Source organism: Mus musculus, chromosome 8 (assembly GCF_000001635.26).
Source record: "Mus musculus strain C57BL/6J chromosome 8, GRCm38.p6 C57BL/6J".
Classification (NCBI taxonomy): Eukaryota; Metazoa; Chordata; class Mammalia; order Rodentia; family Muridae; genus Mus; species Mus musculus.
Window position 1 is genome coordinate 12,919,914 of NC_000074.6, and position 14,728 is coordinate 12,934,641.

Genomic DNA, 14,728 nt, shown 5'->3' on the forward strand with positions numbered 1-14,728 from the left:
AGTGGCTCTTTGTTCTCAGTGAGCTGCGATGCCTGTTGCTCTGTGTCTATACCTCATACAGGCCTGCATCCATTATAGCTATACTTCGTGCGAGATGCCTAGAAGAAGACTCTCACACCATCACATTCATACCAACATGCTGCCATCTCGCTTACTTAAAGGGCAATGTCACAGGACTGTAGTACAGAGAGACCTAGCTCTGCTGGTGACATACCACCTCTGCAGTCCCCAAGACAGCTACAGTAGCTGACATGTTGGAGCAGTGTGACAAACTTCCGAGGAGCTCCATGCTGCTCCCAAGGGATCCAAGATGTCTGTGGCCCAGGAAAGGGATGAGCAGCATCCGCCGCACTGCACATGCGTGGTGCATGAGTTACACACTCGGCTCTTCTGGGAGCTGCTGTGTAGGGGGTTGCATATAAAACACGCAGAGAAGCAAAATATCTGTGTGGTTGTCTTAGAGCCCAAGAGTGAGCACTATATTCCTAAGAGATGTCTTCCCAAATCTATGAATTAGAAAGCTGAAACTATAATCCAGGCCTGGATTCAGATCCCTAATACTTCAGAGGCTTAGATGTGCCATAGTGAGCACGCACTCAGCTGCGATACCAGGAAACTGCTATGTGAACTTATCTTGGGAGATACAAGTAAATACACACTACCTCCATATAGAACACCAACAACATCCAGCCAGAAGACCCAATGGGTTTATCACACATATTTAAAAGCATGCCGGGTTATAAATAGAGTGTGTGTGACCCCCAAAGCAGCCATCTTATTGGAAAGTGTCATTCCAGAATGGCTGGCTTCCCTCATGGTTGCACAGATGGAGTACAGCCTTCTGTCAACCTCCCACCTTCTAACCACAGGTGACATTCAGTAAGGGCAGATTGCAGGGGAGAGGTGTGGGAGGGAGCTGCGCTCTCAGACAAGGGCCTGCAACCCTCACTTACGGGCCAGAGTCTGAGTGGTTCTTGTGGGCAGCCACAGCTGTGGATGGAGAAGGTTGTTTTGCTTGGAGGATAGGGCTCTGCAACACGGGGCTGTTTCTACCATTGCCCAGCATTGCTCCTGAGAGTGGAGAGCCTGGGCAGCTCTGCCCCCCCCCCCCCGTATGCCTGCTCCTGTGTGCAGGTACATGTGTGGAGTCTAGAGGATTGCTTTAGGTGCTGTTCTTCCTGCACCTTCCATTCACCTTGGTTTGGGGGGACAGGATCTGTCACTGTCTAGGAGCTGGAGGGTTTCACTAGACTGGCTGGTCAGTGAGCCCCAAGGATCCACCCTCCTCCACCACCCAGCACTGGGACTTCTAGTTTGCCCCACTGCACCCAGCTTTGTCATGCGGGGTTGGGGGATCAAACTTGGGCCCTCATGCTCACAACACAAGCTTGCTGAGCATCTCCAGCTGTTTGTCTGTGGGATGCAGGGCAGGCTGAAGTAGGATGAGTCTTTCCAGCTGTCTGGATCCTTACTCTAAGGATGCAGAAGAGCCACCCAGCACAGTTTGTGGTGACTCTGACAGTCACAGGCCCAGCAACTGTAAAAGGATTCCTTGCCTGGTTCTCTTCTTGGGAAGCTTGTGGTTTTCCTGAGTTACTTTGCAGAATAGACATGAACGGCGGAAGGATAAGGGAGAGGTGTTCTGGTTGGCCAGGTAGTAAGTTGGTATTTGTTCCTCCCTCATGAAATATTTCCTATGGCATCTATCCATTTGTCTGTCCATCCACCCATGGTAAGCATCTGCTTGCAATGCATCGATGCATTACCTGGCTGTAAATCAGGCCACAGTGCCTGCAGGTCAGATACAAAATACATAATATGTGGGTCTGGGGAGATGCCTCAGTGAGTAAGAGCACTTGCTGTGTGAACATGGAGGCCTGAGTTCGAATCCTCAGCACCTACATAAAAGCCATATGTGTGATGCATGCCTGTAACTACAGTACTGCAGGCTGGAGAGTCCGAAGATCCCAGGAGCTCCCTGGTCATCAGCCTGGCAGAGATGATGAGCTTCAGGCTCAGGGAGAGACCCTGGTGAAAAGCATCACAGTACAGAATGATAGAGTAAGACATCCCTCCTCTGGCCTCAGTGTGTGTGCACATGGGCAAGTACACACACGCACACACACGCACACATGCACACACACACATGCACACATACACAAACTCACACACACATGTGCACACACACAAACTCACACCCACACCTGCACGCATGCACACACTCAAGCATGCACCCATGTACACTCACAAAAGAAGATACATTAAATGGAATAGAAAAGAGAGAAAACTTACACTAAATGCTGCTGCTATTGTGTCTAAGGAAACAGGTTCAAAGTGCGAGGATGTGGATAGCAACATTTTAGGGCAGAGAACAGAGACTGAAGCATCTTTTAAGATCGTTTTTATGAATTTATTTTACAATGAGTGTTTCTTGTCTGTGCTTGTGTGTGTGTGTGTGTGTGCGTGCGCGCGCCTCCTGGCACTGGAATCACAGATTGGAATCACAGTTGTGAGCTGTCCTGTGTGTGCTGGGAATCGAACCCAGGCCTGCTGTAAGAGCAACAAGTGCTCTTAAACACAGAGCCATCTCTGCAGCCCTCGGTTGAGGTATCTTACAGGTAATATCTTGTAATGGAGACTGTGAAAGTAAATATGAAAGCTAATTGATAAAATACTTAAGCTGACTCTTATTCACAAAACATAAGGATGTGAGTGAAGACCCCAGTGTCTGGCTGTGACCATGGCTCCTACCAAGACTTGCTTGTACTGTTTTTCCAACCTATAACCTGGTTCAGAAGGAAACATAGAGCAGACCTCTTAGCCTCGCAGAGCCGGGAGCACGAGGTCACACGGCTCTGTGTTTTGCTGGGGCTATTTACTAGGTAGGTCATTTGTGCTGTTGGTGACTGAGGCAGTGCTGAGCCTCAATGGTCAACTGAACAACTGGGCATCTATATAGGAAGCCTTCCTTCTTGTTAAGAAATGGAATGTCAGTGTTCTCTGTTGTTGTCAAAGGAATACCTACCTGAGGTAGGGCTGTGCACATTGCACTTTGGAGAGCATCAGCCTGTCCCCAGGGATCTAAGTGGCACGCAGAGGAGCAGTCGGTGGGACCTGAGGAGCAGATATTGACTGAGGGAAACATTAGGCATCATTTGTAACCTAGAGATGAGCCCAGCTCCATGGGAGGCCGTTCTGTGGAAACATGACATCACTGCATGGATGTAGCACCATGCGCTTTGACGTCTTTGGGGTTCTGTATGTATGTCACAGACACTTTGAAGGGGAGGCTAAAAGACGCTCTGGGCATTGCAGAGAGGAGGTTTAATCCTGCCCACTCAGGCCCTACTGCACCCTGTGGCTGCTGACCATCTAGACTGCCATGGCCCACTGTGGATGATGGTCTTCTGGCTGATAACGCCAGAGCCACCCTCTGGTAAAAGAGGCCGTGGCACAGAGGGCTGGAGTTCAGCACACAGCTCTCTAGAGAGACCATAAAGTAAGGGCTTCTGTTTGCCTCAAAGGATCCTCTGTCCCAAACCCAAACCCCGGGAGATTCCCAAATGCTAGAAGGAAATCAGATATCTGGGAGGAGTCATGCAAGAAAGTTTGAAGCAGTCAGTTGGGACACACAGACCCGCCAATTGTTTTCTGAAAGTCACGGAGATTCGGTGGCTCTGGTGGATCTAAACTGGCTTTACACAAACGCCCTGGGTTTTCCTCTACTCCCCCTGTAATGCTGTTAAAGAAACAAAGCCAGTCCCCAAAGCATAAAATCCAATTTCTCAACTTGAGAGGCAAGCCACATAGCTGTGCTGTTTAACCCATGAAGTCAAGAACCAGTTTTAAATGTCACTAATGGAATTGTTAACAGGGCATTAGACTAGGTGGAGAGCTGGCGCCCCACACAGGACTCCGTCCTGTGAGCGAGGATGCTGTGTCTTGGGAGACTTGCTTGTTTGTTTGCAGTGCTGGGCACTGAACCTGACTTCACACATTGTAGCAAGCATTGAACACTTAGCTGCATGCACAGGTTCTGGGTGTGCATGCATGGGTGTATGCATGCATGGGTGTATACATGCATGGGTGTATGTGCAGGAATGTGTAGGAGGGTGTTCATGGGTGCATGGGTACAAGCATCCTTGGGTGCATCTGCACGTGTGTGTATGTGTGTACACGTGTGTGTATGCGTGTACACGTGTGTGCACACGCAGGTATTACATGTGGAGGTTAGCAGGCAACCTCGGGTGTTGCTCCTTGGGAGATGTTTACATTATTTTTTGAGATAATATCCCTCATTGGGACCTGGGGCTTTCTGACTAGGTTATGCTGGCTGGCAAACCATCCTCGGGCTCCACCTCTCTGCTCCTCCCATCTTCCTTACTGCCATGATTGTAAGTCTTGCTACCACTCCTATCCAGTCTCACAGGACCAGGGGTCTGCATCATGTAGGAGAAGAAGCGAGTAGGCTGTGGATGAGGAGCATAGCCCAGCCCAAGTTGGCTCCATTCTCTCCTCCTCCTCCTCCTTCTTCTTCTTCTTCTTCTTTTTTTTTTCGAGACAGGGTTTCTCTGTGTAGCCCTGGCTGTCCTGGAACTCACTTTGTAGACCAGGCTGGCCTCGAACTCAGAAATCTGCCTGCCTCTGCCTCCTGAGTGCTGGGATTAAAGATGTACACCACCACGCCCGGTTCCATTCTCTTTCTTTTTCTTTTCTTCCCTTCCCTTTCTTTTTATTTTTTTCTTCCCCCCCCCCTCCTCCTTTTTGAGACGGGGTTTCTCTGTGTTGTCTGGCTGCCCTGGAATTTCACTCCATAGACATAGTTCCTGCCCTCAAACTCTTGAAACCTGCCGTGTGCTGGCATTAAAGGCATGTTGATCACCATACCCAGTTCAAGACAGGTTCTTGAAAACTGTTTTAATGGCATTTTAGAAACATATGAGAAGACAGACCTGGCTCAGGCACACTTGCTGGAGATAGTATCGAATGGGAAACTGTAGGTGTGCAGGCTCTGCCTAACTCAGTGCTGGGCTCATGGCCCCAGACCCACAGTGTGCACCATGTGCTATGCCGGCGCTTGGCTAGGGCAGGATGGAGAGAGGAGTCGTTGTTGGTGTCAGGCCTGTGATCACATCCAGCTGCTTGTGGTGACTCCCATGGGACCGGATGTTTAAGGCCATCAGCTTAAAAGGCTTGAACCTTGAGGTGCCATATCAGGCGTGCCTTCTTCCCAACTGTGCTGATTCTGCGTGAGCACCTGCATCTACTTGGACAAGGGCAGAGGTGAGGCACAGGTCGAGCAAGGCCTGCCAAGCTTTCCCTCTTGGTTGGCTAGTGGGTTTCTTCTTCATGTCTGTGATATGGGGGCCACACCCTTGTGCTTGTCCGTGGCCCTGTCTGCTGGGATATGAGGACAGCTCGGGCTTGGGTGTACAAGCCCGAGGGGGTGTACAGCTTGGGGGGTGGCTGCTGGCTTGCAGCCTAGCTGGCTTCATTCGCCTGTCATACTCAGAAGTGGATCTAACAAGAAACCTCTGCATAGAAGCCATGTCTTAGGATACTGACAGCGAGCACCTCTCCTACCTTCTGACGGCTGAAAGCACCTACCCCTTATCCCCAGAACCCCATGGGAGGACAGGTGGTGAGCAAGTCTGTGTGCAACCCTGAGCGCACTCTAGAGAACAGAGGCCAATTAAACACTGTTCCGTTTAAACACAAATGTGGCTCCATTCCTTGTGTGGACCTTTGAGGCAGGAGGGGCATGGCTCAGGTCTTTGGGGAGCCCACCTGACAGCAGCCCTCGACACTGTCTCCTGCGTCTGAACTGATAAAGCTATTGAAGATGGCTGTGGACCGTGTTCATTATCTGGCATGGTTGTGTTATCATGGTGCTCAGATGAAGTGCCTGAGTGTCAGACCTGAGGGTCTGAGGCCCTAGGATGTGCCCAGCACATGGAGTCAGACGGTGGCTCCCAACTTAGCTGTCACTGGAAACCCCGGTGCTGTCCCTTTGCTGTCCCTCCAAAGCATCTGTGGGCACCAGGGCAGAGGTCATTAGCCGCTGGCTTGGGAGGCTCGGCGTGTCCCATGGAAAGTGTCCCTGCCAAGCTGGGCGCCTCACGGTTTCCTCTGCTGAGGGCTAGACAACAGACTGGGAAACTTCCCGATTTATTTCAGTAAGCTCGAAGCCAGCCCCTCCCTTCCTCCTGGTTTGTAGTTGTTTGTTTGAACTTGAGACTTCCTGAAGCCTGGAAGGTGTTTCTGCCTGGAGCAGCTCCCGGACAGTTGCGGCTCTTGTCCACACAGCCCCTGTCTAAGGAAGGAAGCAAGCAGGACTAGCGCACAGATGGGCGGGCTCAGCCATTCTCACTTGGTCTCCAGCAGCGGAGGCATCCTGCAGCCTCGGCCTCCATCTGTGAGGAGAGCAGCAGGTGTGGAGCCTCTGGCTTGGGGACTGAAGGGGAGGCTGGGAACCCAGGAGGCCATTTGACCCCGTTCTTTCTCATGACTTGGTAAAATTCAAGGTCACCGGGGACGTCAGCACCTGTTTCTCGTGACAGCTCAGGACCCAGGTGTGTCCTGCAGGTGGCTGGTGCCTCCACAGTTTCTGACTGCCCTAGTGAAGAAGGCCTGTAGGCCTCGGGAACCTCAGGGCTCTTTGGGCTGACACCTGAACTGGTCCTGAGGCATCACTGGGCCTCTGCATTCAACCGTCAGGAAGGCAACGCAATGGCAGAAAAGGGTGCGTCCCGGGGGGCCGGGCGGCGGTTCTGGTCACTATCAAGGAAGCGTCGGGGAGCACCAGGGCGCCACAAGCCAGGTGAGTCAGGAGAAATGACACCTCTCTGGGGACTTTGGACTTAGTGTCCCTTTTCAAGAACTTTCTTGTGATGATTCAACATTTCAAAATATTTTGAGTGGTACTTGCAGGACCCTTAAAAAATGTCTTATGACCTGCTAGACATCCTGGCTCAAAGCAAAGATGGTCTGGGTGTGGAGTCTGGCTTTATCTGAATTTCCTTTGTCTTCTGGTCTGAGAGCCTGGCTCAGAAGAAGCTATGGTGGTGGGAGTCCTGGGCAGACATGGCCACGATGCACTCCCTGTCTGAAAGGTCAGTGGGGCTTGCTCCCAGGTTGAACAGTCCATCCAGGCCCCCAGCAGCCTGTTGTCACGATGGCTATAGCCCACCCCCACCCCACTCCCAGTTCAGATTCTCTTTGGGGCAGCACACTTGCTCAGCCAGTTTAAATTCCCAATCTCAGACTAATGTGTTACAAATTAACATCCAGAGAAGTGGGGCCGTTCCAGTTGCTGGAGCTAGAGCCAGAGCTGTGCCTTGAGGCTGAGTTCTGGTCCTGGCAGGGAACACAAGACTCTTTTCCCCCAGGAGCTTGGGGACACAGATGTTACCAGGGAATTCAGGGCTGCAGTGATCTCTGACAGTAGGCTCACGTAGCATCCTTAGGGTGTCAGCTATAATTCCACTGTATCCCACTGTGGACATAAAGGACCAGCGCCTCCTGGTGTCCATCTTAGATTTGCACGCACTTGGGAAGGACAGGCAGTCCACTAGGAGCTAGCCTGTTAGCATCACAGGCTGCAAAGGAGGGGCAGCCATCTGGAGGTCCATGATCTAAAGTTCATCCTATCTTCTACCCCAGGAGTCAGCTCCTGAGAGTACTTCATAAACCAGCATGGGCACAGCAGGGTAGAAACGGGCCCTTGCCCTCCCATGTGGTATGGAAAGTATCCCTAACACGGTGGGCCAGGCCAAGTCCTGCTAGATTGGCACAGATAACCTGGGTTGAGGTACCAGGTCCCTAGTCACCTTATCAAACCCTCTGACATCTGCCCAGCACAGTGACAGGGAAGAGCAGGACTGGGTGTGACAGAGGCCAAGCTAGTCCTGGCACCTGCTCAGTGCAACCCAGGGTGCTCAATGCCCTCTTACCAGAAACCCCTCACCTGGATGTGAGGAGATTCTCCAAACACCCCCTCACAATATGGGGTATTCTGGGCCACACTTGAGATTACTCAAATGTCACTCGCTATTCCTGGGCCACCAGCACCATCTGCCTGGTTTGGCTGTTGAGGGTGCTGATATTGATTTTGGGGTGCCCTCCTGGCTCTGCCTCCCTATCCGTGTCTCAGTGGAGTCTGTCTGATGAGCTCCATCCCAGTGCAAGCGCATCTCAGACAGGTGCAGCTCAGTGCAGCCAGATGGCTCTGGCAGGTGCAGCTGGCAGCAGGTACGGCTGGTTGCAGGGGCAGCTCACTGTGTACAGCTCACTATGTGCAGCTCACTGTGTGCAGCTCACTGTGCACGGCTCACTGTGGGCAGCTCCAGTCTACAGCAGTTCACACAACCAATAGCTTGCTTGTTCATGCTGAGCACCTGCGTGGGCAGTAAACCCTGGAGTCCATTTTCCATGTGACATGGCTTTTTGAACACGGAGCGTTTCTAAGGGCTTGCAGCCATCTGCTTATGCATCGTCAGAGGTGAAGTCATGGCTAGTGCTGTGGACAGAGTTAGAGTTACGAGAAAGGGCAGGTGATGGGGATGCCGTGTCGTGAACAATGGGTGAAGACAGGGTGAGGGGAGAGTTGTCTGGACTGGCGAGGGAGCTGGGCAGAGCTGCTCTTTCCATCACAGAAGTCCGTGGGGCACTATTGACTAGAGATTAGTAGAGCATTTCACTTGCATGTGGCAACCTTGGACTGTGGTAGCAGACTTGATGAGATTCTAAACTGGAAGAGCAAGGCCCAAAGAGGGGCCAGAGACACAGGTGCCCACCTCAGCAGCATGGCTGCCAAGAGTCTGCCTGTGCTGAGAGCATGGGAGGGAGGCTCTGCCAGCCACCCCTATTAAAGCACTGCGGGGAACCCTCTTTAGTTGACACTTCTTGATGAACATGGAACAGCTAAGACTCCTTAAGCGCCATACAATGGAGCGGGCACAGGGGCAGTGTGGAGCCCTGGGACCGGACACCACAGCGTTGGTTTAGGAGAAAAGTTCTACTTGCCTTTTGATGCTGACTAGATTCCTCCCCTGGGTGTGGCACTGCCCTTCACAAGCTCAGTAAGTCAGGGTGAGGCCCCAGTTGTACACTCCACTCCCTAAAGCCCCCATGCTGGGCTGCAGTGGTGGCCAGGAGCCCCACCCAGGGCAGACAACCTGACAGTTAAACATTACCCGTCACCTGAGTGCTGATCTGGACACTGTGGGTTCTTGGGATCTGTGACATCTCATGGCCTGGGTGGGTGTGGCCTTTTGCAGTTCCTCAGCGCTGCTAGGCCCTATCCTTACCACGCCCTGCACACACATCCATCCATTGTGAACTGGTCTCTACACCGCAGTGCACAGACCCTCAGGCACTGCTGCTGTTTCCACTGGGCAGAGCGTTTGACAAAACTCAGGTTCAAGTAGTGCATGAGTCAGCGCCAGCCTTCCCACACCTTTTCTCTGTGGTAAGTGATGGTGTGGGGAAAAGTGTGGCTGAAGGTTATAATTTCCTGATAAGCCAGAAGTGGAGTGCCGTCAGTTTATCCAGAAGTCCTGGCCATCAGCCTTCATGAAGACACTGGAAAGCAGAGCTCAATAGCACAGTGGTGGGCGTCCCCTCTGAGAGCCTGTCTTATTAGGAATCCAGACAGCCTCTCTGTTAAAACATGTTTGAGGTTGGCACAGAGAGTTTTCAACAGAGCCAGAACTAATTAAAAGGAGATGATAAAGGCCCATGAAGATGGTTCAGCTGTGTAAGTGTGAAGACCAGCGTGTGGATTTCCAGAACCCATATAAAAGCTAGGCAGGCATGGTGGAGATCAACGGGAGAAAGGGCTTCATGTCCACTTGTGGCCTCTGAGTGCTCCTGCAAGCACACAGGAGCACGTGCACACATGCACACGATAAAAAATTTTTGGGGCATGTGGGTTCCGGTGATCACTTGTTAGAGCTTCTGGGTAGCAGAGCTCAAGGTGGGAAGTGGTGCATAGGAGACCTGTTCTGTAAAGGATTTGGGGAGAATCCTTCTCTTCACACATTTGTTAGGATTCTCAGTAGATACCATGTTTGGATTTTTTTTTCTTTCTTTAAGAAAATCAGCACTCCTAGTTAGATGTTCCACGGCAGCCGGCTAGAAATACTAAAACCTGGGTGTTCAGTAGGATTCCACCCTGGGTCCCGCTGTGGTTACAGTGTTGCTGTCCAGGAAAGCCCCACTGCAGGCTAGGACCACACATGTCCAGCTCGTTGCTGTGACACAGTTGACCCCTGTGCCAGATGCACAGGCCACTGGGCTGAAGTTCTTCCTGGCTCAGCCCAGGACTCAACCATGTTTGTAGAAGACAGACATATTATTGAAAGTGGGACTATCCAATGTGAGGCTAGACCACTAGTATGATGGTCCTACCCATGGCTAGTCAAAGCAGGAACATCCTGTATGAGGCTAGACCACTGGTGTGACAGTCCTGCCCATAGGCATTTATAGCCACACTCCTGGCATCCAAGCTTCAGAAGTTCGAGCCTGCAGAAGGGCGTGGCCATCCTGCTCTAACTCTAAAGCAAGCTTGCAGAGGGGTGGGAGGTGGGAGGAGCCTCCCGTTTGATTTATAGTGCTTTTGTTCACAGGGGAAACACTGGTGAGAGACATTTCCTTGTGGTGCTCCTAGAACTTGTTTGTAAGAAGCCGTTTCCTGCTCTGAGGAAATCTGGGGATTGTTATCATTTTTAAAATTTCAGGCAGCTCGGTTGCAGGTAGTAATTTTGTGACAACTAGATATGGTTGCTGTCGGTTTAGCCAGAGCTGGGAAGGACCTCCTGACCAGCTCCTAACTTCCCTGGCCACTGGCCACCACTTGGCCTAGAGTGAAACCAATGCCAGGCTAGAGAGACCCAGAGACCCCATCCCAGCTGCGCTAGGGTCCTCGCAGGCTCTCTTTGGGGCCTCTGGGATCTCAGTCTCTGTGGGGATGGTCCCTATGTGTTATCTTGGGACGGGGTGCCTGTGGAGTCTCTGCTCTTGAGGAATGTGGAAATAACAACTCACACCTACCCGGGCCCTACTACCTGCCCACAGCGTGAATTTGCTCACCTTGGGGAAACGGTGTCCTTGACATCTGAGTGGTGGTGGCTGCCAGTCACTAGATTTGAACTCTCTAGGTAGTGGGGACCTCGCTGTGTTCTGATGGTTGGGCTCAGGAGTTCATCCTTGCCTGGATCCCTGGGCAGAGAGGTTAGTTTTCCGACTGCCCCTCCATCCACTGAAGCTTCATCTACTTCTTTGTGTCCTGACCCTGTACGAGTAGATTGGCTGTGTGAGCATGTGCCCTGGTACCAGTGCTGTCTGCATGCTGGATGGGGGCTACTCTTTGTATGCCAGGCCTCAGACAGACAGACAGACAGACAGACACACACACACACACACACACACACACACACACACACCTCTGTCTGTTCCTTTCCTGTAAGGAACGAGGCCCAAGCTGACGCTGCATCGTCTTCTTTGGACCAGGAGCCCTCTCACCTCCTGCTGGTGCACTCTGCTGAGCCTTCTCGCCTCCCTGCCCTGGGAATGGTGACTCTTTCTTGTCCATCACCGTGAGTGGACGTTGTCCCTGGCTGAGTCCCTGTGCCTCACACTGGCAAGAATGGCTTGATTGTTCTTTTCCCAAAGCTGCTTGCAGGCTGTTTCAGCCTGGAGTCGCTGTGTAAATATGCAGGGTGGAGTGAGGAGGGGATGTTAGTCTTGTGAGAGCAATTACCTTAGTGCTCCATCCTGGTTAATGGTGAAGTGAAAGTGAAGCTGGCCGCTCCTGCAGTCGGTTGGTGGTCAGTCGGTCGCTGAGTGCAGTCAAGGGCTCCGGCTGCCTGTGGCCATGGCACACAAACGGCCTGCCCGGATCTCTGTGGCAGAGATGAAACTCTACTACATGTACTCTGAGTGGTGCTCCTGGCTACGCTCTCTGGCTGAGGGTGAGTCCCAGGGTCCTCCGAGGGAGTGGGCACACTTGCAACCTGGGTGCTCTGTGACTGTATTCTGTTGATGAGAGAAATGGTCTCCCCAGTTCCTGTGTCCCCTTTGGATCTGAGGCCACTAAGGTGGGACCTGGAGCACACGAGTTCTCAGCCCGTGGTTGTCACTGGAGTAGTTTGCAGCATTGGCTACCAAGAGTAAACAGCATTCTCAGGCTGGCAAGTGTAGGAACTCCTACATGTCACCAAGCTGTTTTCGTGATTGGCTCCCTGGGGAGCTACAAGACCATAGAGCATCCAGAGGGTCCTTCCCTTAGCCCTGAGCTCACTGTCTAGCAGGCAGAGTGACCATCACTTTTTTTTCTGGCCTGATCCCATCTTGTCTGTGTGATGTGGGCCTGGGATCTTTGAAGGTTAGAGGTTCGGCCATGGCTGGCATTTGACAGAGTTCGTTGTTGCATGCGGTGTAACAGCTGAGACATGAGGAGGGGTTGTTTTGAGAAACACTGCTCAGGGCCTAAATGTGCAGGAAGTGTCTCTGTGGACAGTAAGAAAGAAGGCTCAGCAGAGATGGCCCTGTCAGTCCTGTGCACACACAGCCCTCTGCCCCCAGCGCTTTTCTGTGCATTTTGTGGCTCAGGCCACCTCTCCTAAGAGGATAGGAGGGTGTTCAAGATGCTACAGTGGCTACGGTGGCACTCACAGGAGAGACTCAGGAGGGGACATATATTCCTCTGCTAGAGCATATTACTCAGGGGTGCAAGCTGACCATACACAGCCCCTGGTGACGTGGGGGAATCAGCCAGGACAGCTGACTCTTGAGGAGAAGGGTGTGGAAGGGTGGCAGGTGGTGTGGATGAGGTTTTCATACTCAGTACCCCAGCCGGAAGAGACATCTGTGTCGGGACTGGGGCTCTGTGGATGGGGCCCGTACGCAACCAGCTCAACTGTGACGTTTCTTCTGTCTGTTTGTAAAATAGGAACACCCTTTCCATCTGGAAAGCTGAGGTGGGGGAGTTGTAGTCTCCGTGAATAGAACTCTAGGTTGTGTGAACAAGCCCATGTTTAGACACAGAAATCTTAGATGCTTGACAGAGACCACCATGGGTCTATGATGTGAGATGACCTTAACAATCAACCATCCATTGGGCCTTGAGAGTCTGTGGATGATGAGGCACCAGAGGCCAACACAATCAAAAGCTGAGGCTGGGCCATGAGCATGGTGTCTGTTCATCGTGTACAGATCACAGTGTGCCAACAGCTCACGGAGCTGTCCTGCTGCTGTGGGGACACTCACAGTGGGGTGTGCTTGCCACCCTGGGGTCCCTGAAGCATGGAGTTCCTTCAGAGCTTCCCAGGAACAATGTCTCAGCCAGCGGTTGTCAACCTTCCTAATGCTGTGGCCCTCAATACAGCTCTTCGTGCTGTGGTGACCCCCGACCATAAGACCTTTTTTTTTGAGACAGGGTTTCTCTGTGTAGCCCTGGCTGTCCTGGAACTCACTTTGTAGACCAGGCTGGCCTCGAACTCAGAAATCCGCCTGCCTCTACCTCCCGAGTGCTGGGATTAAAGGAGTGCGCCACCACGCCCGGCATCATAAGATCATTTTTGCTGCTACTTCGTAACTGTAATTTTGTTTGAAATATAATATAAATATCTGTGTTTTCCAATGGTCTTAGGCAACCACTGTTGAAAGGGTCGTTCGACCCTCAAAGGGGCCAGGACCCAGAGGTTGAGCACCACTAGTCTAAGCTGACGGGATGGAGTGGGAGGTATAGGCCTGGCTGCCTACAGCCCCTTATGTGGCAGCAAGGGCTTGGGAACATGGCCAGGTTCCCTCCTGTCTGCATGGATCATCAGGGATGCTAGCATAGGACTTTCTGCCTGCACCCATCTTCTCTTTGTTTTTCTGTGAAGTCCAACTTCCCCTGTGGTTCCCTGTGCGCACATGGCAATAAAGCCCACAGACGGGCTGCCTCAGAGCAAGGCTACCTCAGAGCAGGGCTGCCTCAGAGCAGGGCTGCCTCAGAGCAGGGGTGAAGGCTGCTTGCTAGTCCTTTTACCAGGCTGCTGGGAGTGAAGCCTGAGTCAGGAACCTAACAGGAACTGAAATTGTCCTCCTGCAACCTGGCAGGGCCCTCCCAACCCCTGGAAACTTAGCTCCTCCTCCCAAGGATTGTAGGGAAGGGCTGAGGAGGGGACCCACAGCCTGCCGACACTGGCAGCCATCCAGGGGCTAGTCAGCACCCACCTGCCCTGGGTGTGCACTGCACTGGTGTTCTTTTCGTGATGTACCTGAGGAGAGCTGATGCCTTTAAGTTAGCTTGCTCATCCTGGGCTGATGGGTTGGGTTGTTCACAGAAGCACATAGAAACTACAAAGTGAATTGAGCCCTGGGTTCCTACACCCCCAACCTCCTGCCAGGACTAGGAAGGATCAGGTGAGATATGTAAGTATATCTGGCCAGCACAAAGTGTCCCACCCCATTACTATAGAGCCAGTCTCTGAACCACCATGGTTGACTTAAGAGAAGGAATTGATCAACTGTAGCCCAAGTGGGACAAGATCCCCCAATAACATGAGCCTTTTGCACACCTGGGTGAACTTGCAAGGCACAGGAAATCCCTTTGACCATTCGTGTCCGCAGAGCAGCTAAGGGGGCGTGGCAGGGCTTGGAGGGAGCTTCCCCTACCACCTAGCCTGTGGCCATAGCTCTCCAGCACATTAGGTGGCTGTCTGTCCTTGACTCTGAGAAG

General features: G+C 52.2%; 1 protein-coding gene across 7 annotated transcripts in view; it reads left to right on the plus strand.

Moving 5' to 3' along the window:
- The window catches only part of Mcf2l (mcf.2 transforming sequence-like), a 146,697-nt gene that overhangs the window by 46,108 nt on the left and 85,861 nt on the right, over positions 1 to 14,728 (plus strand). Inside the window, exon 1 of one of the 7 annotated variants that reach the window (NM_001371050.1) lies at positions 6,363 to 6,820. The exons of the other annotated variants lie outside the window; for them this stretch is intronic. Coding sequence (NP_001357979.1) covers positions 6,730 to 6,820 — 91 coding nt within the window. The 5' untranslated portion in view covers positions 6,363 to 6,729. Of the gene's footprint in view, positions 1 to 6,362; positions 6,821 to 14,728 lie in introns of those variants that run through there. 7 annotated transcript variants of the gene reach the window in all.